Raw genomic sequence first — 25,890 nt, forward strand, 5'->3', positions numbered from 1 at the left:
ACTAAACTTTACTGTCACATCTCCATAAGGCTGGTGGGCACCTGCCCCAGGACTGGGTGCCCTTGACCAGGGAGCAGGCAGCAAATAATTCCTGAGTTGAATGGAGCACAGTTAGTCAACCTACAGTCAGAGGTTGGGGAGGGAAAAGGGGTGGCATTGGGCAGCCCCCAGTTCAAATCCCGCCCCTGCACTGATTAGCTATGGGACCCTGAGAGGCCAATCTCACCTCCCCCAACCTCAGTTTCCTCATCTGTAAAATGGGGTCAATGCTGACCTTGCAGTGTCGTTGAGGAGGTAAGATGAGATTATGTTGGCTTCCTTTCCCCTTCCTCAGTCCCACCCCCAGGTCGGGAGGACGGGGAAAGTGGACTCTCCTGAGGGACCATCTTCTCAGAGGGGCTGGCCCACTCTTACTGTCTCTTCTCCAGATCCAGGACGGGAAGTGCGTCAGGATGATCGGCCCTGTCTAACCTCAGTCCTGCCTGCCGCCCATCTGCCTCCCGGGCCCCTCCTTCCCGCTCACCCGCTTCCTTCTGCGGGTGCAGTTTAGTTCCCGCATCCCTCCCTCAGCGTCCTCATCGCTCGCCAGGGTGCCCCACAGACCTCGCAGGACACTCCCAGTTCTGGCCACAAGGTGGCGCGTGGCGGCTGCAGGACCCGGGCAGGGGGCAGGGGGCGGGGCTTGGAATGAGAGCTCAGGCGCCCTTCTGACCTCGGAGCTCCTTGTAAAAACGTGGGTGTTTGTGTCTGTGTATCCAGAGACCCAGGGGGCTGTGGGAGCCTCGTGGTCCTCCTGTTCTCTGCTTGGGGCTGCCTGGATCTCTGAGAAGCAGAATAAAGAGAACTTGCACTGCTGCTTCAACTCATTATCACCCCCATGTTACAGATGAGGAAAGTGAGGCCCAGAAAAGGGATTCACGTGCTGGGGTCACTCCCTAGTCAGTGGTGGAGCTGAGTTCAAACCTGGATCTATTCGGCTGACGACACTGTGCTTTTCCCAACAGAGTGGAGAGGGGCCGCCACGTGGAGCGGGAGGGGCTCCTGGTATATGTGAGAGGCCGGGAATTAAAGGTGATTTGGGAGTGCAGGGAGCTCCAGAAACCAAGGAGCAACTCCTACCCCAGAGGACCAAGACTGGAGGGTGGAGATGGAGCAGGGATGAGGACAAGGGCTCCACCCAGGCCTTTGGTGTCCTCTCTGAGCACTTCCCCAGCACTGGAGAACCAGCACCGCTGCCTTGCCTATGCCCTGTGTGACGCCCACTCTTCCCTTCCTGGAACTTCCACGGGCCATTGCCCATCCCTCGAGCTCAGCCTGGAGCTCCATCAATTTACTCAGTTCTGTCTCTCCAGACTGTGCCCTCGAGGTGTCAGGGACACATCCAGAGCCCAGCATACGGCCTGGGTGGCCTGAGTCCATGGTCACTGAATTGGGCCAAACAGGAATGAGTTGGCAGGGGCTAGTTGCTCATTTCAGGAAGTCCTTTCAGCAAGGGGATTCTCCTTTCCCTGGAGCTGAGGGCAGTGGAAGAATGGGCTGTTTTTTGATGTTGTAGTGCCTTTGAGATGACCTAGATTCCTGGGTCCAGGTCCCCGCAAGAACTCCTCCTCTCCACCCAAACAACATTCCCCTCTCCAGCCTGGAGCAAGCAAACATCAAGTGCAGCAGGAGACTGTAAGGTTAGACAACAAGAAGGACTTCCCAGCCAGTGGAGAGGGAAAGCTCGCTGCTTAGTTAGAGCTCCAGTTCTGTAGAATGGGCTGCCTTGGATCGTTATGAGGTTTTTGGAGTTGTAAACAGCAAAGGCGGAAGATCTAGGCCAAAGGGGAGAAATAGAAAAGACTCAGTTTGGCGGTTGAAGGGATGGTGAGGGTCGGGGGAGCCAGGGGCCTCATCCTGAGGGCAGAGGTGAGAGGGGCTGTGTGTGGCACTGTGGGGCCCATGGGAGTGAAGAGGTGGGGTGGGACCGAGGGACATGGAGGAGAAGGAGCGGCCAGGAGCTGTGGTGGATTGAACGTGGGGAGTGGAGAGGGAGGCGTCAGCTGCAGGGGGTGCTGGAAGGGTCGGGGGGAGGCGGGATGCCTGTCAGGTGGGCAGCCCTGGGAGGGAGCAGGCTGGGAGGAACAAGCTGAGTAGGAGGGGCTGGGGCTTCCAGCAGAGAGGAGGTCAGGAGGGGAGCTCGGGCTGGGCTGGGGAGGGAGGCCCGGGCTAAGAGAAGATGGGGGTGGGCAGGGTGGGATCACTGAGGACTTGGGAGTAGCTGGTATCATCTGGTGAGAAGAACAGCCCCCAGAACAGAAATGTCTCTGAGGAGGCTGAGGCAGCAGGACCTGAGAGGTGGGAGGAGAAGGGGGGGGAGGTCGAGAGGGAGAGAAGGGTGGGCCCTTGGACAAGGTCAGACCCATGGGGGCCCCCGAGGCCTCCTCTGGAGTCTGGAGCCCTGGGCTTGGGGAGCGGGGTGGGTCAGACCCCTCCTCTAGACCCTACTCAAGGTGGAGCCGCCAGGGAGGGCAGGGGAGGGGGAGGAGGGGGGAGGGGCCGGCGGGAGGGGCCGGGCCTCTGTCCACGGCATTAGTGCTGGTTGGAGGGAGACGGGGGTGTGGAGACAGTCAGGCCGCCCGTTCCCACAGCCGCCGAGCAAAGCGCTGCCATGGCGCTGGCCCGGCCTGGGACCCGGGACCCCAGGCCCCCAGCCCCTCTCCTGCTGCTGCTGCTGCTGCTGCTTGGGGGGTCTGCCCTCGCCCTCCCGTCCGGTGAGTTGGGGGTCGAGCCTTGGGGGACCCAGGGCTGGGTCTGTCCACAAAGCAGCACCCCAGGCCGTGGGGTGTCCGTGTGGGTGCCAGGCCCGACTGCAGGGTGCAGGGGGGTGCGCAGGTGGGGGCCGCTGGAGCTCGCGTGGTCACGGGGGACTTCGTGGGGGGATCGCCACCGGCCGGGGTCCGGGTAACGGGTGGGCCGTGTGTCTTGGAGGGGTGCTGTACCCTGTAAAGGAGGGGTGTTGGGCTGGGGTGTTCTGCCCTGTGAGGCCCGAGTCTGGGGGCTCTCATGTGAGTTGTGCGCAGGTTATGGGCTGGGGGCTGTGGGTGCGTCTAAGCTGTGAGGCGGGGCAGCTGTCCCGCGTGAGCCAGGAGTTGTGTCTGAGGCTCTGTGCGTGTGGTGAGCTATATCCCAGCGCGAGTTGCGGGGTGCAAGTTACTGAGTGGGTTGAACTGTGTCCTTGCTCTCGACATGCGGACATGGCGGGTGGGGGCAGCAGACCCCAGCCCAGTGGATTGGGGTGGAGAAGAGGGAAGGAGACCCAGGGCTTCTGCCTGCATCCCCTCCATTTGGTGATTGCCCTGTCTGCACTGCGGGGCTGGGGGTGCTCTGGCGTCCCTGGGGAGTGGCTGGGCATCTGGGAACACGTGTGTCCACTGCTGCCCCCTCCCCGCCCCCCAGCGTTCCCAGATCAAGCTGAAAGGGCTTCGTGAAGCCAGACACCGTTCACCAAGAGGTTTTTGCTTTTGTCCAAGTGGATTCACGTGTGCGCCGGCCTGGAATTCTTCCTGGGGGGTCTGGGGATGCTTTGTCTTGGTCACTATAGCTACGGGGCCAGGCCTGGGAAGTCCTGTGCAGGAGGGTGGCCTGGGCTCCGCTGCAGCGGGGGAGCTCCCACCTCCTCAGAGTCCCAGGATGTGGGTCCAACCCCCCCCAGGCCCCTCCCTGGGGCCTTCCTCAGCCTCTCACAGGGCCCGGCTCACAAAACCTTCGTCTCCTCTCCACTCCGCAGGGCCCTTGCAGAGGACAAGGCCCCTGTTTTGCAAGGGAGGAAACTGAGGCTCAGGGAAGGATGGGGGCTTACAAGATGGGCCCCTGAGGCAAATTGAAGAGGAGCTGGGGGCCTGCTCTCTGCACAAGGGGCACGAAATCCTGGTCTGTCCCCTACCGTACAGCGCGCACACACACAGGCACGTGCATGCACAGATCGCACAAATGCACCTGCACACACACACATGCACTGCCCCCACACCAGCACAGTGGTGTGGCATGTACAAGGGCACACAGAGGCATGTGTAGATCCACCACACATGCACTCGAGCACACACACCTACCTGTATGTGACACATGCCTGCACACAGGTGTGCACTCACTCAGATGTACCTTCACATGAACCTTGTGGCAGAGTGAACACTAAGTAGATGGATGCTACAGAAGGGAGTGGACGCTGATATACACCCTCACCCGTACGCAGCCCTGCTGGGATCCCAGGACCAGCCTTTCCCCCTGCAATTTCGGCACAGGGAGCCCCCTCCCTGGGGATCCCCGAAAGCTGGGGTGCAGTGCTATGGGCATGAACATTTCTGGATGCCAGGACCCAAGGCCTGACTGCCAGGAGGAGAGGGGCCAGGGATGATGTCACTTGAAAAGTAATTTCCATTCCAGAGGGGATGGGGGTTCTGGATGCCCTGGGCCCCTGGCTCTGCTGCCCACCCCTGCCAGGCCCTGAGCGGGGCCCCTCCCTCCTGGGCCTACTCTGCCACAAAGGCCCGGCTGGTTGCTAGGAGAGCGCCAAGCATCTTGGAGCACAATGGGGCACATCGGGCTCTCACATCCTTCCCGGCTGCCTGCACACCAGGGAGCCCAGCTGACAAAGGGGCGGCAAGTCCAGCCCCCAAGTCTGGCCCCTCCTCCAGCCAGAGCTGGGTGGGGGCTTGCAGGACAGAGGCAGGGAGCAGGGAGCCACACACAAATGCTCTAACGTCAGGATTTGTTGGATAGTCAGTGTTTGCCCCAAGTAAAGATCTGTTGGCAAGTGAATAAATAATACCATCAGCCTGTACGTGCTGCTTCTGGACTAACATGATCGAATTTAATTCTCACAACAGCCCTATGAAGTCGACTCTGATACCCCCAGCTTACAGAGGAGGAAAGCGAGGCCCAGAGAGGGTTAGTAACTTGCCCAGAGTCACAGCTTGTGTGTGGCAGGGCCAGGATTTCACAGGCGCCTATGGGACTATTCTATGTAAAGTCACATCTCTCTGTGCTTCTGTCTAAAGGGGGCAAACCAGCTCACTCTGAGGGCTGCTACAAGAATCCGATAAGAAAATGCAGCAGTTCTCCAACTTAGGTTTGGCATGGAATCCCGTTTCAAAGGAAATTTTAGAAAGGAGCCGGAAGCCACTAATAGTTAAAAGTGGCCTGCTGGGGTGGCAGGCTTGGGAACCCATCTGCCCGGTCTCATGGAGACCGTTCCAGGAAGTTCCTCCATGGCCCCAGCCCTCTGAGGCCATGGTCTGGAAACACTGGAATTTGCCAACGCCAGGCAAAGGGTAGGCAGTGGATCCGTGACAGCTGTTGTGGGGATTATCAAAATTATGTCTTTTAACCTCAGGTGATAAACATTTTTGTAAAAGACTATTCCAAACTCTCCTGCCCTGTTAGAGGCATTTAGCTCTTTCCCGATGGCTCTGCCTCAGCTGCGCTGCACTGTTATTCAGTCCTACCCTTGGGGCCTCGTGCTATTAGATGGGCAGTTTTTTCCCTATGTCAGAAGCACATCTTATGGGATCTTGGGTGGCTTCTCAGATATATTCTCTTTTTTGCCTTGTCAAGATGAGAAGCTGTACAAAACCCACCCTCAGCAAACACTTCTCATTAGTCGTTGGCAGTTCTCATTAGGCCTGTTACAAGTGCAAATAAAGTAGGAATAACTAGGCACTGAGTGAAGCCTGAAGCACCGTGCAATTGCTAGCAGCTGGGTTCTGGATAGACAGGGAAGACTGCCTGCTCTGCCCAGGCTGATATTGGAACCTTCACTCTCAGGCAAGCCTTCCGAGACTCCTTCAGTGCCTGGGGGAGGCTGGGCTAGAATGCTCTAAAATGACAAAACATGGGTGGCAATTTAGAGTTTGCAAAGTGGGAATTTCACATGCATTGGGAGATGTGGACTTCACAGAAGTCTGGAAATGATCTGCTTCTTAGTTTTTTGAGGAATGATCCTGGGCAAGTTTATCAACCTCTCTGAGTTAGAGAAACAGTTTTCTTACTTTCTTTCTTTCCACCTTTTCCAGTTTGAATCAAACACAATAATGTAATAATAGATGCAAGATGTGTAGCACAGCTACACGTGCACTCACGAAATGGTTCCTGTTATTATAATCTTGTCCTTTCCATGAAGAAAATTCTCTTCCCGGAGGTGGGTTCTGGGCCTTCCCAGGGCAGGGCAGCAGGTCCAAGGGGAGGGGCGGGTGTCCGTTAATCCTTCCCCCGCCAGGTCGTCCCAGGCAGCCTGAGAGGTCAGGAGGGATTTGTAAAGATAAGCACAGGCCCCTCGTCACCCTGGCAACAGGCCACGCCCCTCCAGCCAGGCTGGGAAGGCCCCTTCTCTGTCCCGCCATCCTCACCTCTCCTCCCCTCAGCCCTGGGCTAGCCAGGCCTCCTGGGCTCACTCCCTGGAGGCAGAGAGCCCAACGTCAGTGCTCGTTCCCAGGCCTCAATGTGCAAAGGAGTCCCCAAGGAGCATGTTGCAATGCAGATTCTTGGGCCCCAGGCCCAAGAGTTCTGCATCTCTGGGTCTGGAGTGGGGCCCAGGAATCCGTATTCTTTATATAGGCCCTGGGGTGATTCTGGAACCCCCAGAGTGGAGGCTCTGAAGCAGTGAGACCTGGGTTTGGACGCCAGCCCCCTCCTAGGGAACTGTGAAGTCGCTTATCTCTGAGCCTCACTTTCCTCAACTGTAAAAAATGAATGATAGCACTATCCACCCCCTAAGGTAACTGTGAAGACAGAGATTACACAAGAGAGATGGCTGTGCCTCACATGCAACCTTCTGGCACCACCGCAGGCCTCCTAGCACAGACAGCTCCCTCCCTCTCTGCCTGCAGGAACTCCTTCCTCCAGTGGGGCTGGGCTCTGTCTCCTGGGGCTCCGTCATATAGGGTCATGGCCCACCTGTTCCCACAGTGATGAAGCACCTTCCCCTGTCCCCCCAGGTGCTGCCTCCTCAGCCTGCTCTGAATCAGGGGCAAAGCTCCAGATTGGGGTGGAGTCCCTTGGGTCACACAGATGAGGGGTGGCGCTTGCCGAGATTAAACGAAGGGCCTGTTGGCATAGGCCCCAACAGCCAGGGCCCTTCAAGTGGGAGCTGTGACCACTCTACTGCTCCTCCTGAGTGTGCTGGGTCCAGGGACCCTGACTGCAATGGCCAGAGCCCTCACTGAAGGCTCGCTGGTGCCAGGGCTTCTCTCACGTCCCCTCAGTGGCTCTTCACAACACTCACAAGGTGGGCACTGTTCACACCCCAGGTACAAGCCGGGTCTGATGCCCAAACCTGTGTCCTTTCCCAAGGAACCCTGATCCACTCACCCCCATCAGAGCCTCTCCCCCTCCCAATCAGACCATCTTCCCACCCCCATCAGACTATTTAGCCCTGGAGGGCCAGGCTCTATACTGATCTGCCACCATGGCTCAGGGTGGGAAGAAGAAAGACAAGCTGCCCATAAGCCCCTCAGAGAGGCCCAGATGGCCCCTGCCCTCACTGATGAGACCAGGCTTGGGGGAGGGGAGCTGTGGGCAGAGAGGGTCTGTGGAACCCCGAGCCCTAGAAGGTCATCTTGGCCTGACAGTGTTTCAGACCCTCTGTCCCCCTTGCCACACACCTGGCCCTGGGTGGGTGCTTGCCCCTACCCCATCTTGGTGAGAATCTTGGAGAGCGAGCCCATGTTGAGCTGTATCAGGTGCTTTGGGAGCTGGGCGGTGGGGCTGACAGCTGGGCTCTCTCCCTGGGTCCATCAGCTGGTTGGTACCTCTGTCTCCCTGTCCCCCATCCTGCTTGGCCCTGGCTGGCAAGGGTGGGGGCTGGCTGGTGGACAGCCCCGCCTGGTGGAATGTGGATGACGCCTGAGAGGCTGTCGAGCCTTATCTGGGGGTCTTCGCTGGTTGGGGGAGGGGAGGCACAGGGCTCGAAGCTGTTCTGGGGCCTGGTTAGTGTCTGGATGACAACCTGGGTGGGGGAGGGGCGCCTCTCGGAGCTCCAGGTCCATCCGAGGTGCCTCCTTCTTGCGGGCGGCTCCCGTTCCTCCATCACTTACTGAGTTCCTACCCCGAGTGGGCACTTGACTGCCGTCCCTGAGGCTTTCAATCCTTCCATATCCTACGAGGCACGTACTATTATCAACCCTCTTCAGATTGGGGAACAAATGACTTGCCCAAGGTCTCATAGCTTGTTGGCCGAGTGGAGATTTGAACCCAGGGCTGTTTGACTTCAAAGCTTCAAAAGTTCTTACACCGGCATGACACTGACAGGCTCTTAGGAAGGGAGGGTGGGACGGAGGCGGGCTCCAGATCAGGAGGTGACCCTCTAACTGAGGGAGCTCTGCCTTGTGGAGATGTCGCAGTGGCTGGAGCTGGGAGTTCAGTCAGCTCGTCTCAATACCTGCCCTGAACCCTGTGACCTCGGCCAGTCTGGCCGCTCACACTTGCTGATGGCGGTAGATACAGTGAGGGCCAGGGATCCTCTGAGAAGTTCCCAGGCCGGCAGGGCCAGGAGGGGAGGAGGGGTGGAGGGGGGAGAGGGGCCTTTGAAGTCCTCCATCTCCAGTTTCACGCAGGGATGGAGTTCCCAGACCCCCAGCAGGAGCAGTGGAGTGGGCAGTGGGAGGAGACGCCCTCCTGGGAGGGAGCAGGCCGGGGATGCCCTCCCCAGGTGGGGCTGGAGCACAGGGACAGACCCTGAGGGCTAAGCCAGCACTAACTTGCTCTGTGACCTCAGGCAAGAGTCCTCACTTTCACTCCGGAGCCTGGATCCGCTCTCTTGTAAAATGGGCCTGACAGGGCCTGCTTCCAAGGGGCGCTGCGGGGATGCACTGACACAGTGGAGTGCAAAGCTCACAGGGTTAGTGGGCGTCTGCTCACTAATCCTGCCCGGGAGCCAGGCATCCTATTTCCCTGCTATGGAGGCACCCCCGAAACCATTCCCAGTTCTGGGTGCAGATGCGTGCAGCCTGCTGGGACCTGGTGTGTAGACCCCCTGGCACTCCCTCCATCCTCCTGCTTTACTGACTCTGGGATCGGGGGATGGGCCTGGGTGTGGGGAGGGGAGTGTCCTGGTAGCCCCTGTCCACCCTGCCCAGCCAGTTTCCTTTCTCTACAGGAACGGCGCCTTCGGACCCCCTGGGTGCCTGTGCCTCAGACCCATGTGCTCCAGGGACCGAGTGCCAGGCTACAGAGAATGGTGGCTATACCTGTGGGCCCCTGGAGCCCCGGGGCTGTGCCAGTCAGCCATGCCACCACGGCGCTCTGTGTGTACCCCAGGGTCCAGACCCCAGTGGCTTCCGCTGCTACTGTGTGCCTGGATTCCAGGGCCCACGCTGTGAGCTGGACATCGATGAGTGTGCGTCCCGGCCCTGCCACCACGGGGCCACCTGCCACAACCTGGCCGATCGCTACGAGTGCCACTGCCCCCTCGGCTATGCAGGTAATGGCCCCAGCTGTTCCCGGAGGCGTGTGTAATGTCGACCCCATCAGCGACTCAGAGTTGTCAAATCACGAATTCAGCTTTGACCTTAGTGGAGAGACACCCCCAGGCATCCTGGCAGCTCTAGGGTGTACCCACTCTTGGTCACGCTGCGGAATTAATGCTTCTCGGACTAACCTGGCAGCTCTGGATGAGAGTGTGATGAGTGAGCGCTGGCACGGTGCCTGGCACACTACAGACACTGGACAAATGTTATTTCAGTCTCTTGTAGGGTTCAGGTGGTGCTGGTAGTGGAGACACCCCTCAGGCATCTCTGGGACTAGAGTGCAGATATGCCTGGCTTGGCTTTAATGAGGACACATCTAGACAGTGCTTCTAGCATCGACTCACTCCAGACCCGTCAGGCTGTAGCACAGACATCCTCTGGTGGCTCGTCTGATGGTTCTGGAGCACGACACCCCGCTATGGTTCAGGTTGTCATGTGGACCCTCTCCCCTGGGGGCGGGAGCCCCCAGAATTCCTGTATAGAGACACTGGTGGTCTTGCTCAAACTGTAACGTAGATGTATCCCCAGGGATCTCTGCTGTCTTGAGGGGGACAGTTCCCTCCTCCAGAGTATGGCCCCGTCCCAGTCCCATCCACCCTCCACGGCGAGAGCATCCTGGAGCAACTGCCTGGAAGTCGGGAAGGAGGGCACAGCTAGGGACAGGTCTGGGAGCGAGGCTAGGTCTAGGGCAGCTGGGAGCCTGCAGTGTGGACACTCCGGGTTCTATTCAACCCTGAATGCAGATGACTCTCTCTGAGGGCGGAGGGCAGTCTGAGGTCGCCTCAGAGTAAGGGGTACAGACTTGGGGGCTGGGCTCCGGGAGACAGGGCATACAGTGGAGAGATGGATCTCAGCACACAGATGAAAATGAACTTTGGAAATGGGTTCCATGTACCTTTCTCATCATTTGAGAGTTCAGGTGTCTGGATAGATTAGTTGTGGATGTGTGAGTAGGTCATGTAAAGGCCTCTGTGTCTGCCAGTATCCACGGGTGTCTGGGATCCCTGAATGCATTTGTGGGAAAGTCTGTGTGTGGGTGCCAGCAGGTGTTTGCGCGCCCAGATGTGTGGTGCTCAGACACTTTGGGTAATGCTTTCTGGGTGAGTTGTGGATGTGAGTGGGGGCAGCGTCCGCTGTGATTCATTTCCTCCTCCTTCCCTTCCCAGCCAGGCGGGGGAGGTTGGGATTCCAGGCGGCCTGGGCCTGGCTCCCCCTGGCACAGAGGGTGGGAGTGGGGCTGGGTCACAGGAAGGAGGGGCCCTGTTTTGTGCTCACTGAGCCAGGAAGGGGGGAAGGTTCCAGCTGGAGCCAGCTGGGTCCCCAGCCCCCCACAACCAATCCCACTTGGAGGGGCAGAGGCAGGGCCACTGGAGTGTACAATGACAAGCGGGCTCCACGATGAGCTCGGGCAGTACATTTCCAAACCCTGAGATCCTCCATCTCCCTTCATCTCCACAGCCCCTCCCCTGAGAGCCTCCCAACCGTCTTGGTTTTATCCAGGACTGAGAGGGTTCCCAAGACACAGGACTTGCAGTTTTAAAAGCAAGACAGTGCAGGGAAAGCCTGAAGGAGTTGGCTACCTTGGTCCAGCATCTCCCACGGGGTATGCCCCTCCTTGCTGGGGTCCCTCCTTACACCCTCCACAAAAAGCCAGCAGAGCGAAGTGTAGAGAGGACTATATATCAGCTGCTTAAAACTTCTAGGATAAGCTCGGATTGTGTTACTTGGCCCCCAAGGCCTGACACTCCCCACTCCTGCCCCACCTCCTTCACTCTCCCCTTTGCTCCCGACCCTCCATGCGCCCCTGCCCTAGGGCATCAGGCCCCTGCCCCAAGCAGGTCTTCACCAATAGTCTCTCTGGAGAGACCTACAGTCTCTCTGGAATCCAACTGCTCACACAGCCCCCTATCCTAGTCTAGCGAATGCCCCCTCATCCTTCAAGTCTCTTCTTCCAAGAAGCCTTCCCTGACTCTCAATTCCCAGGCTAAGACCCTGCCTCTTGCTGTCACAGGATCTAGCATGTACCCACTGTTGAGCTTATCAAAAGTAAAAATCAGTCCTCATTTATGTAATATTGACCTAGTCCCCATCTCCTGGGCTAGACTGGTATGAGCTCAAGGGGGCAGGGATGTCTGTGTTGTTTCAACCCCATTGTTATTGCTGGCGCAAGAAACACCTGCTCTGGATGACTGGAACAACGGATTCTCTCTGGATCCTGACGTTCCGCTTCTGGTCACTGTCTGGAGCAGGTTTCGGGTCAGCCTGGCTCGGCCTCATTCGCTCTCCCTCCGGGAGGCCATCTCTCTGTCTGTCTCGGGCCCTGTCCAGGCGTGACCTGCGAGGCGGAGGTGGACGAGTGTGCCTCGGCGCCCTGCCTGCACGGGGGCTCGTGCCTGGATGGCTTGGGCTCCTACCGCTGCGTGTGCGCGCCGGGCTTCGGGGGCGCCAGCTGCCAGCTGGACCTGGACGAGTGCCAGAGCCAGCCGTGCGTGCACGGGGGCGTATGCCACGACCTGGTCAACGGGTGAGCGGGCGGCCGGGTGCCCTCAAACGGGGAGGCTGCGCGGTGGGCGGCGGGGTGAGGGGCGCGATGGAGACAGAGGGAGCTGGAGGTTCGGGCGCGTGCTCAGCTCCGGTCGCGCGCCCCCCTGTAGGTTCCGGTGCGACTGCGCGGACACGGGCTACGAGGGCGCGCGCTGCGAGCAGGAGGTGCTGGAGTGCGCGTCGGCGCCCTGCGCGCACAACGCGTCCTGCCTCGAGGGCCTCGGGAACTTCCGCTGCCTCTGCTGGCCAGGTGTGTGTGCGCGTGCGCGAGAGCGTGTGCGCGTGCGCGCTCGCACGCCCAGCGGGGCCGGGGCGCAGGCCGAGGAGGACTGCCCTGGGACAACCTGGCGGTGTGCACACACCCTGAGTGTGCCTGTGACTGCAACTTCTCTAAGCCTCAGTTTCCTGATCTGCTAAACAGGGCTAATCACAGCACCTGCTCCTGGGCTGTTCTGAGGAGAGTAAAGGTGTAGCGCCCATCAAGCCTCGGTACAGGGCCCCGCACGTGCAGAGTGTTCAGTAATACTAGTAATAATAGCAACATGATGCTGATGCTGGTGAAGGCTGCACTGGTCACTCCTACCCCCTCCGCGTGTCCCTCCCTTGGAATATCCGTGACCATATTCTGAGCTGTTGTCCCCGCCTGGCCCTGGGCTGGCCTGGCAGCAGTGGAGGGGTGCTGCTTGGTGACCCCCTGTGACCTGACGCCCACCTGTGTGTGTCCCCAGGCTACAGCGGCGAGCGGTGCGAGGTGGATGAGGATGAATGTGCAGTGGGCCCCTGTCAGCACGGGGGCCAGTGCCTGCAGCGCTCCGACCCATCCCTCTATGGGGGCATCCAGGCCGCCTTCCCAGGTGCCTTCAGCTTCCGCCATGCCGCTGGCTTCCTGTGCCGCTGCCCTCCGGGCTTTGAGGGTGAGCCCCCTTCCAGGGAAGCAGGTCTGTAGTGTCCAGATGCACGGGAGGGATGCCGAAGCTGGGTTCAAGCACCTCTCTCTGGCCTCAGTCTCCCTAGCTATAAAATGGGCCCTTTCCAGTTCCAGTCTGGCTCTGAGGGAGCTGTGGGAACCACAGCTGGGCTTCTTGCAGGGGACGACTGCGGTGTGGACGTGGACGAGTGTGCCTCACGGCCATGCCTCAGTGGAGGCCTCTGCCAGGACCTGCCCAATGGCTTCCAGTGCCACTGTTCAGATGGCTACACAGGTGCCTGGGGTGCGGTGGGCACTGGGGCAGGGCAAGGTCAGAGTTGGTGGACCTGGGGCAAGAAGGTTCCTTCTGGCTGATGTGTGGAGGCTGGATTGATGGGGTCAAGGACATTAGGGAGGAGGTGGGTGTGGTGGCCCAGGCGACAGGTAAGAGGGCTGAGCTGGGACCTGGGCTTTGGAGGTGGGAGTGGAGGGAAAACATTCTGTAGTGGAGGTTGAGAAATATTTATGAGGGGCACGCTACAGGCCCTGAGGGTTTTTCCAGGTGTGAGTGGGAGGTGGCAGGGATGCCAGCCGAGTTTCTGCCCTGGGTGACACTGGGTAGAGGATGGTGAGTTCAGCCTTGTCCATACTGAGTCTGAGTGTCTGTGGAGCACCTACAGGGAGGAGCCTGGGTGGGGGCTGGTGATCTGGGGTGTGTGGCCCAGGAGAGGTGCCTGAGACTGGGGGTCCTGGCAGCTGGAGTCTCAGGCAGCCAAGGTTATCCAGGAGAAAGTGTGGAGTGTTGGGCAGAGAGAGCCCTAGACACCTGACATCAAAGGGCTGGGCAGAGGCCGAGGGGCCTGCAGGGAGGACAGGGCAGTTCGGCCAGGACAGAGGAGGTAAAAACGGTAGGGGTGTGTGTGGTGGAGGTGGGGTGGTGTGTGTGGTTGGGTGTGTGGTGGAGGGAGTGTGTCTTGTGGAGGTGGGGGGAGTGTGGTGGGGGTGTGTGTGGTGGAGGTGCGGGGAGTGTGGTGGACGGCGGGGGCTGTTACGGAAAGCTGTGGGCAGTGTCTGGAGAAGGATGAGCTTGACCTTTGGAGAGCTGTGGCATGTTGGGCAGGAGCTGGGCCTGCAGAAAGCCTCTCCCTGCCTTGGGTACAGAGGATGCGGAGACACACAGACACCCTTCCCTGCGGATACTGATGAACCTGAGGAACTCCTCACACAGCAGGGAGTGTCCCTGCCCCCTCTGGAATGCCTGTGACGCTTCCCCCACACCCGCCCGCATTCCTGCTCCGACAAGCTGCCTCCTCTCCCTGGCACGGCTCCTGGGCACAGGCTCCCCTGCCTGGGGGAAGGAGGTGGTGATCACCACCGTCCCTTCCACTCTCACCCCCCAAATGTGCTGGGGGTTCAGCATCCCACTTCTGGGTGGCCAAAACCTCTGGGCACCCTGAAAACCCATCTCCTGCCCCCATGGGCTGAGGTTCCTTGAGTCCTGCCCCAGAAACAGTGGCCTCGTGGGTGCCTGGCACACAGTGGGCCCACTGCAGCATGCCCTGCATCTGAAGAGTGTTCTCTGCATTGTTTTCCTCCTCACCAAAGCCCCACGAGGTAGGGTTCTAAATCCCCATCTTACAGATGAAGCCATAGAGGCTTTAGAGAGAGCATGTCATCCCCCCAGGTTCGACAGTGTTAGCGGGAGCCCAGCTCCTCCCCAAGCTGAGCTCAGCTGATGGGTGAGAGGGAGGTCAGACCTCTGAGGTCAAAGACCAGGAGGGGGAACCCCGGCTGTGGGGCTGGTCCGCCCCCATCCTCCCTTGGGGTTGTGCTGGGCGTGGGGGAGGCCAGTGCCTGGCATTCCTGAGCCAGCTCTGAAGGAGGCGGCTGGCCAGGCGGGGAGCTCTGCTCCCCAGCCTTGGTGCCTGCCCACCACTCTCAGCCTGTCTGTGGGGAAATGCAATGGGGCTGCGGGCTCTGCGGACCTTCCTGGGGGTGTCGTGGCTCCTGGCAGGTATGCAGGGCTGGGGCCTTGGGCAGGGGGAGGTGGGACCGGCCGTCCCCAGAAGGAGGCGGTGGTGTTTGTGGGCTGACTGGGGCCAGGATTCAAATCCTGGCGGCTTCTCTGGGCTTGGGTTCCCCTGGCTGGGTTCCGCGGGCAGGGCTGGCCTCAGTGGTTTTGTGGAGGCTCTGGCTGAGCAGGGGTTGGGCTGTGGCCTCTTGACCCACGCTGGGGCCAGAGCACCTGGCATGGGAGCCCCTGGAGGGGAGGGTGACCTCACAGCCAGTGCCAGGGCCCTAGGGCAGAGGGACGGGGGTTGGGGGTTAGAACCAGGGGCTACTCGAGTGCCACAGATGCATACATCCATCCCCACTCCCTCCTCCATTTCATCTCTCTGCCACAAAGGGCATGCCAAGTCCTTTGCTGGGCACCAGTGACATATCCAGGCCCCTGGAGGAGATCTCAGCTGAGTGAACAGATATTTTCAATACTGGGTTCTGGGGAGCTGTGCCTGGGAGTGGGCAAGGAGTTGGGAGTGACACAGCAGCTTGGAGTTGGGAGTCAGAGAAAGCCTCCTAGGGTACTGGCCATTTGAATTTGGGCTTTGCTGGATGAGTCGGAGTTTGAAAGGCAGGGTTAGGGAGAACGAGGCATTCCAGAGAGAGCAACATGGGCAAAGCCCCAGAGGCAGGACTTCCCAGGAAATGTTTGGAGGAACAGGCAGCTCAAGGTTTGCAGGGAGCAGGGTTGAGATATGAACTCCTGGTAGGACCCAGGCCACGAGGAATCTCGAATGCCAGGGTGAGTGATCGGACCTTAAGTAGCGGAGGAACCTGGCCAGGTGATGCTTTAGAAAGAGATCTCTGGCTACTTGTAGAGATGGATGATGGAGGCTGGTGAACTAGAGGACACTAGACTATGGCCTGGAGAGCTGGTGAGGCAGGGGAGGTGAGGTGGGAGGAAAGGGGGCATTGGAGAGTATTTAGAGGATTGAATCGACTCACAAGATATGGTAAAGGAAGGAGTACCTTGGATTCCAGCCTCTGGGGACTTCAGGGGACCTTGAGAAATCCTTTGGAAATTGGGAATGGGTTTGGTTGATAGATACTGAGGTCCCCATCCCAAGAGGCAGCTAAGCTCTGGGTCAAGACTGTGGTTCTGGCCTTGGGTGCTGAGCCTTGGCCTGGTCTCTCCTGAAGGCCTGACATGTCAGGAAGATGTGGACGAATGCCTGTCGGAGCCCTGCCTCCATGGCGGGACCTGCGAAGACACCGTGGCGGGCTACATCTGTTGGTGCCCAGAGGCCTGGGGTGGACGTGACTGTTCCGTGCAGCTCACTGGCTGCCAGGGCCACACTTGTCCGCTGGCTGCCACCTGCATCCCCACCTTCCAGTCAGGGGTCCACAGTTATGCTTGCCGCTGCCCACCTGGTACCCATGGACCTTTTTGTGGCCAGAATACCACCTTCTCCGTTGTGGCTGGGAACCCTGTGCAGGCTTCGGTGCCAGCTGGTGGCTCCCTGAGTCTGGCACTGAGGTTTCGTACTACGATACCTGCTGGTGCCTTGGCCACTCTCTCTGATACTCAGGGCAGCTTGGAGCTGGCACTGGTGGAGGCCACGCTTCAGGCCACACTCTGGAGCCACGGCAACAATGTGTGCATCCTGAGGCTGCTGGATCTGCCCCTCAATGACGGCCACTGGCACCAAGTGGAGGTGATGCTCCGCCTTGGGGTCCTGGAGATGCGGCTCTGGCACGAGGGCTGCCCTGCCCACCTCTGTGTGGCCTCCAGTCCTGTGGCCCTGCCTCCTACGGCTTCCCCGGCCCCGAAGCCTGCTGGGTTCTGCTCCATGCAGCTGGGTGGCGTGGCCTTTACGGGCTGCCTCCAGGACGTGCACGTGGACGGGCACCTCCTGCTGCCCGAGGATCTCGGCGAGAATGTCCTCCTGGGCTGCGGGCGCCAGGAGCAGTGTCAGCCTCCGCCTTGTGCCCACGCAGGGGTCTGCGTGGACCTGTGGACTCACTTCCGTTGTGACTGCCCCCGGCCCTATAGCGGTCCCACATGTGCTGATGGTGAGGAACGAGCCAGGTGGGCCCCAGGGCAGGGGCTGTGCCTGCCCCCAGCCCACAGGCCTCATGCCCAGCACCCTCTCTCCCTGCAGAGGCTCCTGCTGCCACCTTTGGCTTGGGGGGCACCCTGAGCTCTGCCTCCTTCCTGCTCGACCAGCTGCCAGGCCCCAACCTCACCATGTCCTTCCTCCTCCGCACCCGGGAACGTGCTGGCCTTCTGCTCCAACTTGCCAACGATTCAGTAGCTGGCCTGACAGTGTTCCTGCGCGAGGGCCAGATCCGGGCTGAGGTGCTGGGCAGTCCTGCCCTGGTGCTTCCTGGGCGCTGGGATGATGGGCTCCGCCACCTGGTGACGCTCAGCTTTGGGCCTGATCAGCTGCAGGGCTTGGGGCAGCAGGTGCACGTGGGCGGGAGGCTCCTCCCTGCTGACGCCCAGCCCTGGGGTGGGCCCTTCCGAGGCTGCATTCAGGACCTGCGACTCAACAGCCTCCACCTCCCCTTCTTTCCACCGCTGCTGGAGAACTCCAGCCTGCCCAGTATGCCGGGCAGCAGGCAGTCCTGGAACCTCACCATGGGCTGTGTCTCCGAGGACACGTGCAGTGTGAGTGCCAGGGGGAAAGGGTGGGTCCTTTTTCTGGGATCCACCCTGCTTCGCTGGGGGTTAGCATGTCCTTCTACTGGTCAGGTCAGCACCAGGAGGTGGAGCGCCCGCCCAAGGTCCCAGTGCTGGAGAGAGACAGAGCAGGGTTCACTTTCATCTCCTCTCTGGCCAACTGCTCTTGCCCTATGGTAGTCCCCATACCTCCCCTCTCAGTCCTAATCTGAGACAAACACCCTGACCCAGGCGGAGGGCTGCCCAAGCCTTTCTGCGGGAGTTGCTTGGGGCACAGGGACACCCAAGTTCATGAACAAAGCACCAGCTCTAGGATTGGAATAGCCTGGGTGTGAACTCTGGCTCCTCTATTTACTGGCTAGGTGATTCAGCAAGTGGTTTCTCCTTTCTGAGCCTCAGTTTCCTCATCTGTAAAATGGGAATGCTAGTTACTTTTCTATTTGTTTGTGAGGAGGTAATGTATCTATACGAGGTGCTCAATGAAGAACCACTGCAAGGATGGTTATGGTGGGGCGATGCTAGCCCCAGGCCTGAGCCAGTCCCTGCCCTGATTCTCCTGCAGCCTCAGCCCTGTCTCAATGGTGGGACTTGCCTTGTCTCCTGGAATGACTTCCATTGCGCCTGCCCTGCTAACTTCACTGGGCCCACGTGTGCCCAGCAGCTGTGGTGTCCTGGCCAGCCCTGTCTCCCGCCTGCCACCTGTGAGGAGGTCCCTGATGGCTTTGTCTGTGAGTGCCTGTCCTGGACAGCCCACATGCTGGGTGCTGGACACCCAAGCTGGGTTAGGTCCCACCCCTGCTTTCAGGATTCGGAGACAGTGGACCAGGATGCCAACAGCCCCAGCCCAGTGTGGTTGGGCCACTGCATCCAGAAGGACAGGCTTTTTGGAGGAAGAGAGCACTTGCTAGGTTTTCAAGGGCAAATAAGACTCTGACCGGGCACAGGGAAGGACATTTCAGGAAGGGGGCAAAGCATGTGCAAAGGCATGAGGTATATAAGAACTGAAACACAAGTAGAGGTATCAGCGTTGCTAGGGTCCTTGAATGCTAGGCCAGGCAGCTTGGGACTTTTTGCCAAGGGCAACGGGGAGCCATGGGAGGACCAGCAGGAGAAGGCCATGGTCAGCAGTTTTAAAAGATGACTGTGTTATAATATTAAAATGATTGCAGTGAAGAGTGAGCCACAGTGATGACACAGGGCCACTTCACTAAGGAGAGAAGGAGGCAGATTTTCCAAGGTGTTATTATTGCCTGGTCTGTGACCTGGAGGGCAGGGTGGGCACAGTAGGGTAGGTCTCCCCAGCCCAGAGCTGGTTCTTCGGAGGTAGAGAGTTATGAGGTGGGGGGAACAGTTCCTGGGATTAGATGATAGGTGGATGTGTGTGCCCCCGCCCCCAGACCGCGGGGGTGCGGGGAGCGGGGGCGGCGGGCTGGTACCTGCATCACCCAGGTGTGCTTGGGCTGGGCTGGGTGCCGATAGGCCGTCCTCCGACGCTCTCTCTCCCTGCAGGTGTGGCTGAGGCCACGTTCCGCGAGGGACCCCCAGCGGAATTCAGCGGGCACAACGCGTCATCCGAGCGCGCGCTCAGCGGCCTCTCTCTGGCCTTCCGCACGCGCGACCCCGAGGCCGGGCTGCTGCGCGCCGCGGACACCCCCGACACCGTCTGGCTGGCCGTGCGCAACGGCTCGCTGGCGGCCGGCGTGCGCAGTGGCCCCGGCCTGCCCGGCGCGGTGCTGCCGGCGCCCGGGCCGCGCGTGGCCGACGGCGCCTGGCACCGCGTGCGCCTGACCATGGAGCGCCCCGCGGCCTCCGCGTCGCGCTGGCTGCTGTGGCTGGACGGCGCGGCGACACCCGTGGCGCTGCGCGGCCTGGCCGGCGACCTGGACTTCCTGCGCGGCCCGGGCGGCGCGCGCGTCCTGCTGGCCGAGAACTTCACGGGCTGCCTGGGCCGCGTGGCGCTCGGCGGCCTCCCGCTGCCCCTGGCAGGCCCGCGGCCCGACGCAGCCCCCGGCTCCCGGGAGCCCTTCTCGGCCTGGCCCGGCGCGCCGGTTCCGCGACTCGGCTGCCGCGGTGCGCCCGTGTGTGTCCCTTCGCCCTGCCTGCACGGCGGCGTCTGCCGCGACCTCTTCGACGCCTTCGCCTGCGCCTGCGGCCTGGGCTGGGAGGGTCCGCGCTGCGAGGCCCGCGCCGACCCGTGTCGTTCAGCGCCCTGTGCCCGCGGCCGCTGCCACGCGCGCCCAGACGGCCGCTTCGAGTGCCGCTGCCCGCCTGGCTTCGCGGGCCCGCGCTGCCGGTGCGCACGGCCAGTCGGGGGCGGCCTGGGTCCGAGGGGTCCGGCGGTTACGGGGCAGGGGTGGGGACCCCGGGGGCGGTGGGTGGGGCAGACTAGTCCGGAAGCCCGGGTGCGGATGCCCGGGTTCCGTGGGCCAGCCACGTCCCTTCGCTGAGCCACCGCGCTGTTATCTGTAACTTGGAAACAACAGCCCCCTAGAGTTGCCAGAAAAAATACAGGACACCCGGGTAAATTTGAATTTGAGATAAACAACGCTGTCGTCTGGGAGTCGGGGTGGGGGAACCCCGAGCTAGTGTCGGAAGAAAACCTAGAGGCTCTTTCGCCGAGCTGCCCACCACGGATACCCTCCTTTGTCAGTCCCGTGGGACAGGGGCAGGCAGAGATGGTCCGAGTCTTGGCCGCTTCCCTTACTCAGTCTGGCTATGACTCCCCACTCCTTTTGGAGCCAAGCTTACGGAGTGGTATCTGGCAGAGGCCTGAATCCCCCTCTCTACGCAAAGAATGTCAGGCCCAAGCTCTATGTCTAGGAGCCTGCTCTTGCCGCGGGAGACTACTTACGTTTCATCACCTCCGCGGAGGACTCAGCCTCGAAGGGTTCAGCCCGATGTTGTACACCTTGTTGGGGGTGGGGCTGGAGTCGCAGAGTGGCAGCCCTATTATCCCACCCCTTCCACCCTACAAACAGCTTCCATGACTGACGGCAGGGTCTCCGGGAGGTGGCTCTGAATTCCTTGGATGACAATGCAGAGGCTCAGGTCACCTGAGTGACCCACGGGCGTGGGGGTGGGGCCAGGTCCTAGGTGTCCTGTCCCTAGGCCAGCCTCTGTGCTTTCTCCTCAGCTTGCCTGTCCTGCCAGAGGAGTGCAGCCTGAATGTCACCTGCCTCAGTGGTGGCCCGTGTGAGCGTGGGCCCCAGGGTGCCAACTGCAGCTGCCAGGAGAGCTTTGCTGGCCAGAGGTGGGTCTGGGGTCCAGGGGCCTGGGAGGTGGGCTGCTGAGTGTGGAGAGTCGGGCAGGGCGGGCCTCTGGATCCCCTCCAGCCGGGCCAGGTGAAGTGGGGTATGGATCCTTGCTCACCTTCTCAGCCCTCACTGTGGTCCCAGTGCCCGACAGTGTACCTCTCTTGCTTGAATTCTTTCCCTCTGGGGCTTCCAAGACCATCCTCTGTTATGCAGACACCTGCTGGGAAGTAGTTGCCTGGTGGTGTTTCTTAGAGCTCCGTGCTCAGCCCACCTCCCACTCCTCCACCTGGGGAGACTGTAAAAATGCAGGTTCTGGGCCGACTCCAGACAGAGTCAGCATCCCTGGGCAGGTGCCTTTACACAGGCTCCCCCTGTGCTTCTGATGGAGTGACAGTCATTCTGTCATGAATGCTGGGGTGAAGGGGCATGGTAGGTGATGGAGATCACATTCAGCTTCAGTCACCTGGCAGGGCCCAGCCAGGTAGGGACAGTGCTGGGGACAGTGGATGAATGAGCTCTGATGCCTGTGTGTGTAGGGGGTGGGGGCGGGTTTGAGGAAGTAAAGGAGCTGGGGGATCAAGAGGCAGCCTGGGAGGGAGCAGCTTTCTCAGCCCCACCCTTGTCCCTGCCTCCCAGGTGTCAGATCCCCTGTGAAGCCAACCCTTGCTTGAATGGCGGCACCTGCCGGACAGCTGGTGGGGTATATGAATGTATCTGCAGTGCAAGCTTCTCAGGCCAGTTCTGCGAAGTGGTGGTGAGTGATGCCCGAGGGGGTGGGTGCCCTGTTTTGGACTTTAGTGAGATGATGTTACGGGGGAGCGTATACAGCACCTGTGGAGCTGTTCCTGGGCCAACCCTGTCACGGGGTGGGGAGGAGCAGGGAAAGGAGACTCAGGCCGCTTCCACACGCCCACACAGGAGGGGCCCCCAACATCCCTCTGGGGGCTGCAGTGAAACAGCTGGGCTTTGCCAAGTCTGATCTGGGCCAGGATTCAGGGCCCACAGGATCTTGGAATTCTGGGATTTACGTTGGTGAATACGAGAGCCTGTAAGCTCTGGTGGTTTCTGAGCCAGGATTCTAGAGTAGGAAGATGTGGGGAGCCCGGGATTCTGAGCCAGAGAAGGCTTGGGAAGGCTTGGCTGCCGTGAAGGCAGCCCCTGACCCCAGGGAGGCTCAGCTGAGGAGGGGTCCGAATAGATGGGGGCCAGCAGGAAGCTTGAGCTTGAACCTCCCTCTGGCCCCCTCCCCACTAAGGGGCAGAACAGACTCTGCAGACCCAGCGGGAAGTGAGCCCAGAGTGGGCACAGCAGCGAGGGATGAAGCCTGGGGAGGAGCCTTGATCTCCACAGGTTTCTGGCGCCTGGGTCATAAACCCCAAATCTCTCTGCTTCTGGGGAATGTTTCCTTTCAAGTTGAACTTTACAGCCTCTGGCTCCCCCCGCCCCCCCCCCCCCCACCGCCACCCTCCTCCTAGGGAGGAAATGGCTTTACAGCTCCTCCTGAAGTGCCCAGGGCCGGAGCCTGGGGAGGGCCCATTCAGGGCTGGGATGAATTTTTCTCTACAGTCTTGGGCACCTTCTTCAGGGCTGGGGGCTGAGACTTGGGACCCAGGTCACAGTGGGCTGAGAAGTCTCATGGGACAGAGGGAGGGCCGGTGAATCTGAGGCCCTGGGCCTCTGCCCCCTGGAAATCTGTGATCCTGGAGCTTCAGAACTCCAGGTCTGTAGAATCTTTGATGGGGGCATCCCAGTGTCTGTGACGAGACAGAGATGTGGTTTCCTGGGCCCCCAGAGCCTGGTCTGAGTCTCCTGGGGGTGGGGGCCCGCCCTGGTGGATTCTGAGCTTGCCAGCAGCCAGGTCAGCCTGCTGCAGCTCATGCCCTGCACGGGCCCCCTGGCTGGGGAGCCTCTCCTGCTACTGCCTGAGATGCCTCCCACTTGGGGGTTGAGCATGGTCTCCACAGACACTTAAAAACCCAGACTGCCCTTTGGGTTCAGGAGGGATCAAGTCCCATCACTTCAGATTGGGTGTTTATTGAGAGAGGCAGGGTGGCAGGGCTGGGCACTGAGGCCCACCTTGGCCAGTTGAAGGAAGGACCTTTGGCTGGAATTTGAGACTGAAGAATGGTGGTGTGAGCTGGGCATGGGCATGGCGTTGGGGGCGGATGGAGGGCAGTGCCAGTCCTGGCTTGACACCCACTAGTCATGTGTCTGGGAGGATCTGGGCAAAGCCCCTGTTTTCTCCTCTAATATTTATCGAGTGCCGACTGAGCAGGCTCTGCTGTGCATTGTGGGATACACGGGTAAACAAAATAAACCAAAGATTCCTGTCCTCACGGAAGAAAGGGGGTGTCCTCGCTCCCGCTTCATCAGATCATTGTAAGGTTTACATGAAATCCCACACACGGTGCTGAGCTCCTAGTAGGCATTCAATAAATGTGTTTTCTCTCCTCCTAGCCAGAACCCTTTTGTTGTACAGGAATCCCCTAGCGATGCCTCCAATAGGTGGCTCCCAGGCACTTGCTTGCATACCTCTGGGGCCAGGTCTCTCACTACCTCCCAGGGAAGCCTCCGCCCAGCGATGCTTTTTTCCTGTCCTCTGAGGGAACTGGGGGGTCTCCCCGCCTCCATGGTCTTAGGCGTGTTACTGCATCTCTTCCAGAAGGGCCTATCGCTGCCGCTGCCGTTCCCGCTGCTGGAGGTGGCGGTGCCTGCGGCCTGCGCCTGCCTCCTCCTCCTCCTCTTGGGCCTCCTCTCAGGGATCCTGGCGGCCAGAAAGCGCCGCCAGTCAGAGGGCACCTACAGCCCGAGCCAGCAGGAGGTGGCCGGAGCCCGGCTGGAGATGGACAGTGTCCTCAAGGTGCCACCTGAGGAGAGACTCATCTAGGCCCACCTGGCTGTGGCTCCCGCACCTGTGAGGTCCTCAGCTTCTACCTGGAGACCCAAGGAGGCCACTTCCGGGAGCCTTCCGGGCCTTGCGGAGCTGCTGCAGGGCCCAGGATACCTGCCGGGGAAGTGTCCCCTTTGCTGGGAGCCCCTGCCCCGTCCTGGACCGAGGGGAAGGGGCGCGCTCAGGGAAGCAGAGAGGCCTGGCGAGGTTGTGGACATTCTCCATCCAGCCGCCCGGTCTTGCCTTGGCAGGCACACGGCTGTGCCGGGAGGAGCACCTGTGGGTGCACACAGTGTGTTCAGGAGTGTGTGTGAGTGTGCGCGTGCGCATGTGTGTTTGTACCTGGGACTGTTGGTCTGCAGATACCAGTGTGAGTGTTACGGATGGGGCTCATGGGCATGTCCACGTCTTTGCTGTTTGTGCACGTGACTGTGTAGTGGGTGCAGGTGACCCCACGGAGGGGCAGCTGGGCAGTGGAGACCACCTTCTCAGCCCCGGGGCAGGGGCAGCCCAGGGCCATGAGTTCTCCTGGAGGCCAGGCCAGGGCTTGCCCAAGGACCAAAGCCCCAGCTCCGGCAACTTCTCCCACCTCCAGAGGCTGCCCCGGCCCTGGAGGCAGCTGGAAATCAGTGGGGTGGGGGGCATGAGCCAGAGGGTAATGTGTGAGCTCCTGGCTCCCCAAACAAATGCTCCCTGAGGCAGGTCTGTCTCTGCCCTCTGGCAGCCAGGCACCCGCTGGGATGCAGACTGAGGGGCAGACCTGCAGGAGCCTAGGGCGGGGTGGGGGGGGAGGGAGGGTCTGGGTCACTGCAGCCTTCCTCCTGCAGGCCTGTCACTTACAGAATGGGGAAAGCAGCTCTTGCCTACCTCACGGGGCTGCTGTGAGGATGGGCAGGGCAACAGTGGGGAAGGCGCTCTGGAATTCGTTAAAGTCCAGTCCGCTGTGAGGGCTGCCCAGGTCATCCCAAGGTGTCAGGAAGGGAGAGGGAGAGCGGGGAAGGGACCTCCCTGAGGGGGTAGCAAGGAGGCCAGAGGGCGATGAGGACAGAGGAGCAACCCTCCCTGCCCACCTTGTGGTTCTCCAGCCCCTCCGGCATCAGCGCTCTCCTCTCCAGGCTGCCTGGCGAGTCCGCTCTTTCACCTGCAGACCAGTCACCTCGCTAATGGCCGCTGGGAGGATTCGAGCAGGGACTCGCAGGAAGCCCTCAGGGTTGTTTGCTGAGGCAGGTGCTCAGCAAATGTTGGCACTGTCTCTGTGTCGGGGCTGGTCCTGTGGACAGACACAGATGAAGGGAAGAACTGGCCGCTTTGCCTCCAGTCCCTTCCGTGGTGATGCCATCACACTGGGATCTCTGATCTCTGAGGGGCACTTGCCTGAGGGCCTGGCCTCTGAGCTTCAGTCCCGCGGTCCCTGACCTGGAGATGTGCCCTTTGGTCTTTCCCATTTCCCAGGCCAGCGCCCCCTGTGCCAAGGCCAGGAGACCCCTTTCCACTTCTCGACTGGAGATGGACTTTACCCATCTCCCCTAGGGGGTCTCAGCCAGCTTCCAGAGGCACAGGAGTCAAATGTGAGGTGGAGACATGGTGATGGAGGCAAGGGAGCGGGCTGAGACCGGGATGGGAAGGGCCCTGAACACTAGGTTAGGGGGCTTGCTTGGTCCTAATCCTGTAGGAGGTGGGACCACCTTTTCCCCCAACTTTCTCCCTGACTCCTGGAAAAGTGGGGGAGAAAACATCTAGTAGTAACAACTTAGCCCCAGCTGGTGCCTTGGTTAGTTTATTAAGTCAGAGATTTGGCAAACCTGTGTTCTTGCAGACTCCTAAGACAAGACATTCTGGGTGGAACCCCAATATATAAAAGCTGGGCTGTTCTTTTTTGTCCTCCTCTTGCTTCTAAGGGTTCTGGGTACCTGTCATTTTTAAGCGCAGCCCAGGGAGGGGGACACAGCCCAGGGAGCCGAATGAAGGGCAGATGGGGGGACGGGGTGTGTCTAACACCCTCTCTGGGTGCTTGGTCCAGGTGTCCCTCCCCAACACAGCCAACAGAGGTGCAGATTCCCAGGCTCTGCCCTTGCTACTGAGAGGTCTGTAGGGGTAAAGCTCCAGGTGTC

The 25,890-nt window shown here is 60.3% G+C and overlaps 1 protein-coding gene across 1 annotated transcript; it reads left to right on the plus strand.

Moving 5' to 3' along the window:
* The first annotated feature begins 2,638 nt into the window (after positions 1-2,638).
* On the plus strand, positions 2,639-24,544 carry CRB2 (crumbs cell polarity complex component 2). The gene is made up of 13 exons (XM_057548612.1): positions 2,639-2,753; positions 9,131-9,454; positions 11,829-12,024; positions 12,155-12,294; positions 12,773-12,958; positions 13,133-13,246; positions 16,153-17,025; positions 17,115-17,623; positions 18,198-18,363; positions 19,145-19,928; positions 20,769-20,885; positions 21,526-21,643; positions 23,552-24,544. Exons 1-13 carry the CDS (start codon positions 2,651-2,653, stop codon positions 23,774-23,776), a joined length of 3,855 nt encoding a protein of 1,284 aa, XP_057404595.1. The 5' UTR covers positions 2,639-2,650; the 3' UTR covers positions 23,777-24,544.
* The last annotated feature ends 1,346 nt before the right edge of the window (positions 24,545-25,890 follow it).

This window comes from Balaenoptera acutorostrata, chromosome 6 (genome assembly GCF_949987535.1).
Source record: "Balaenoptera acutorostrata chromosome 6, mBalAcu1.1, whole genome shotgun sequence".
Classification (NCBI taxonomy): domain Eukaryota; kingdom Metazoa; phylum Chordata; class Mammalia; order Artiodactyla; family Balaenopteridae; genus Balaenoptera; species Balaenoptera acutorostrata.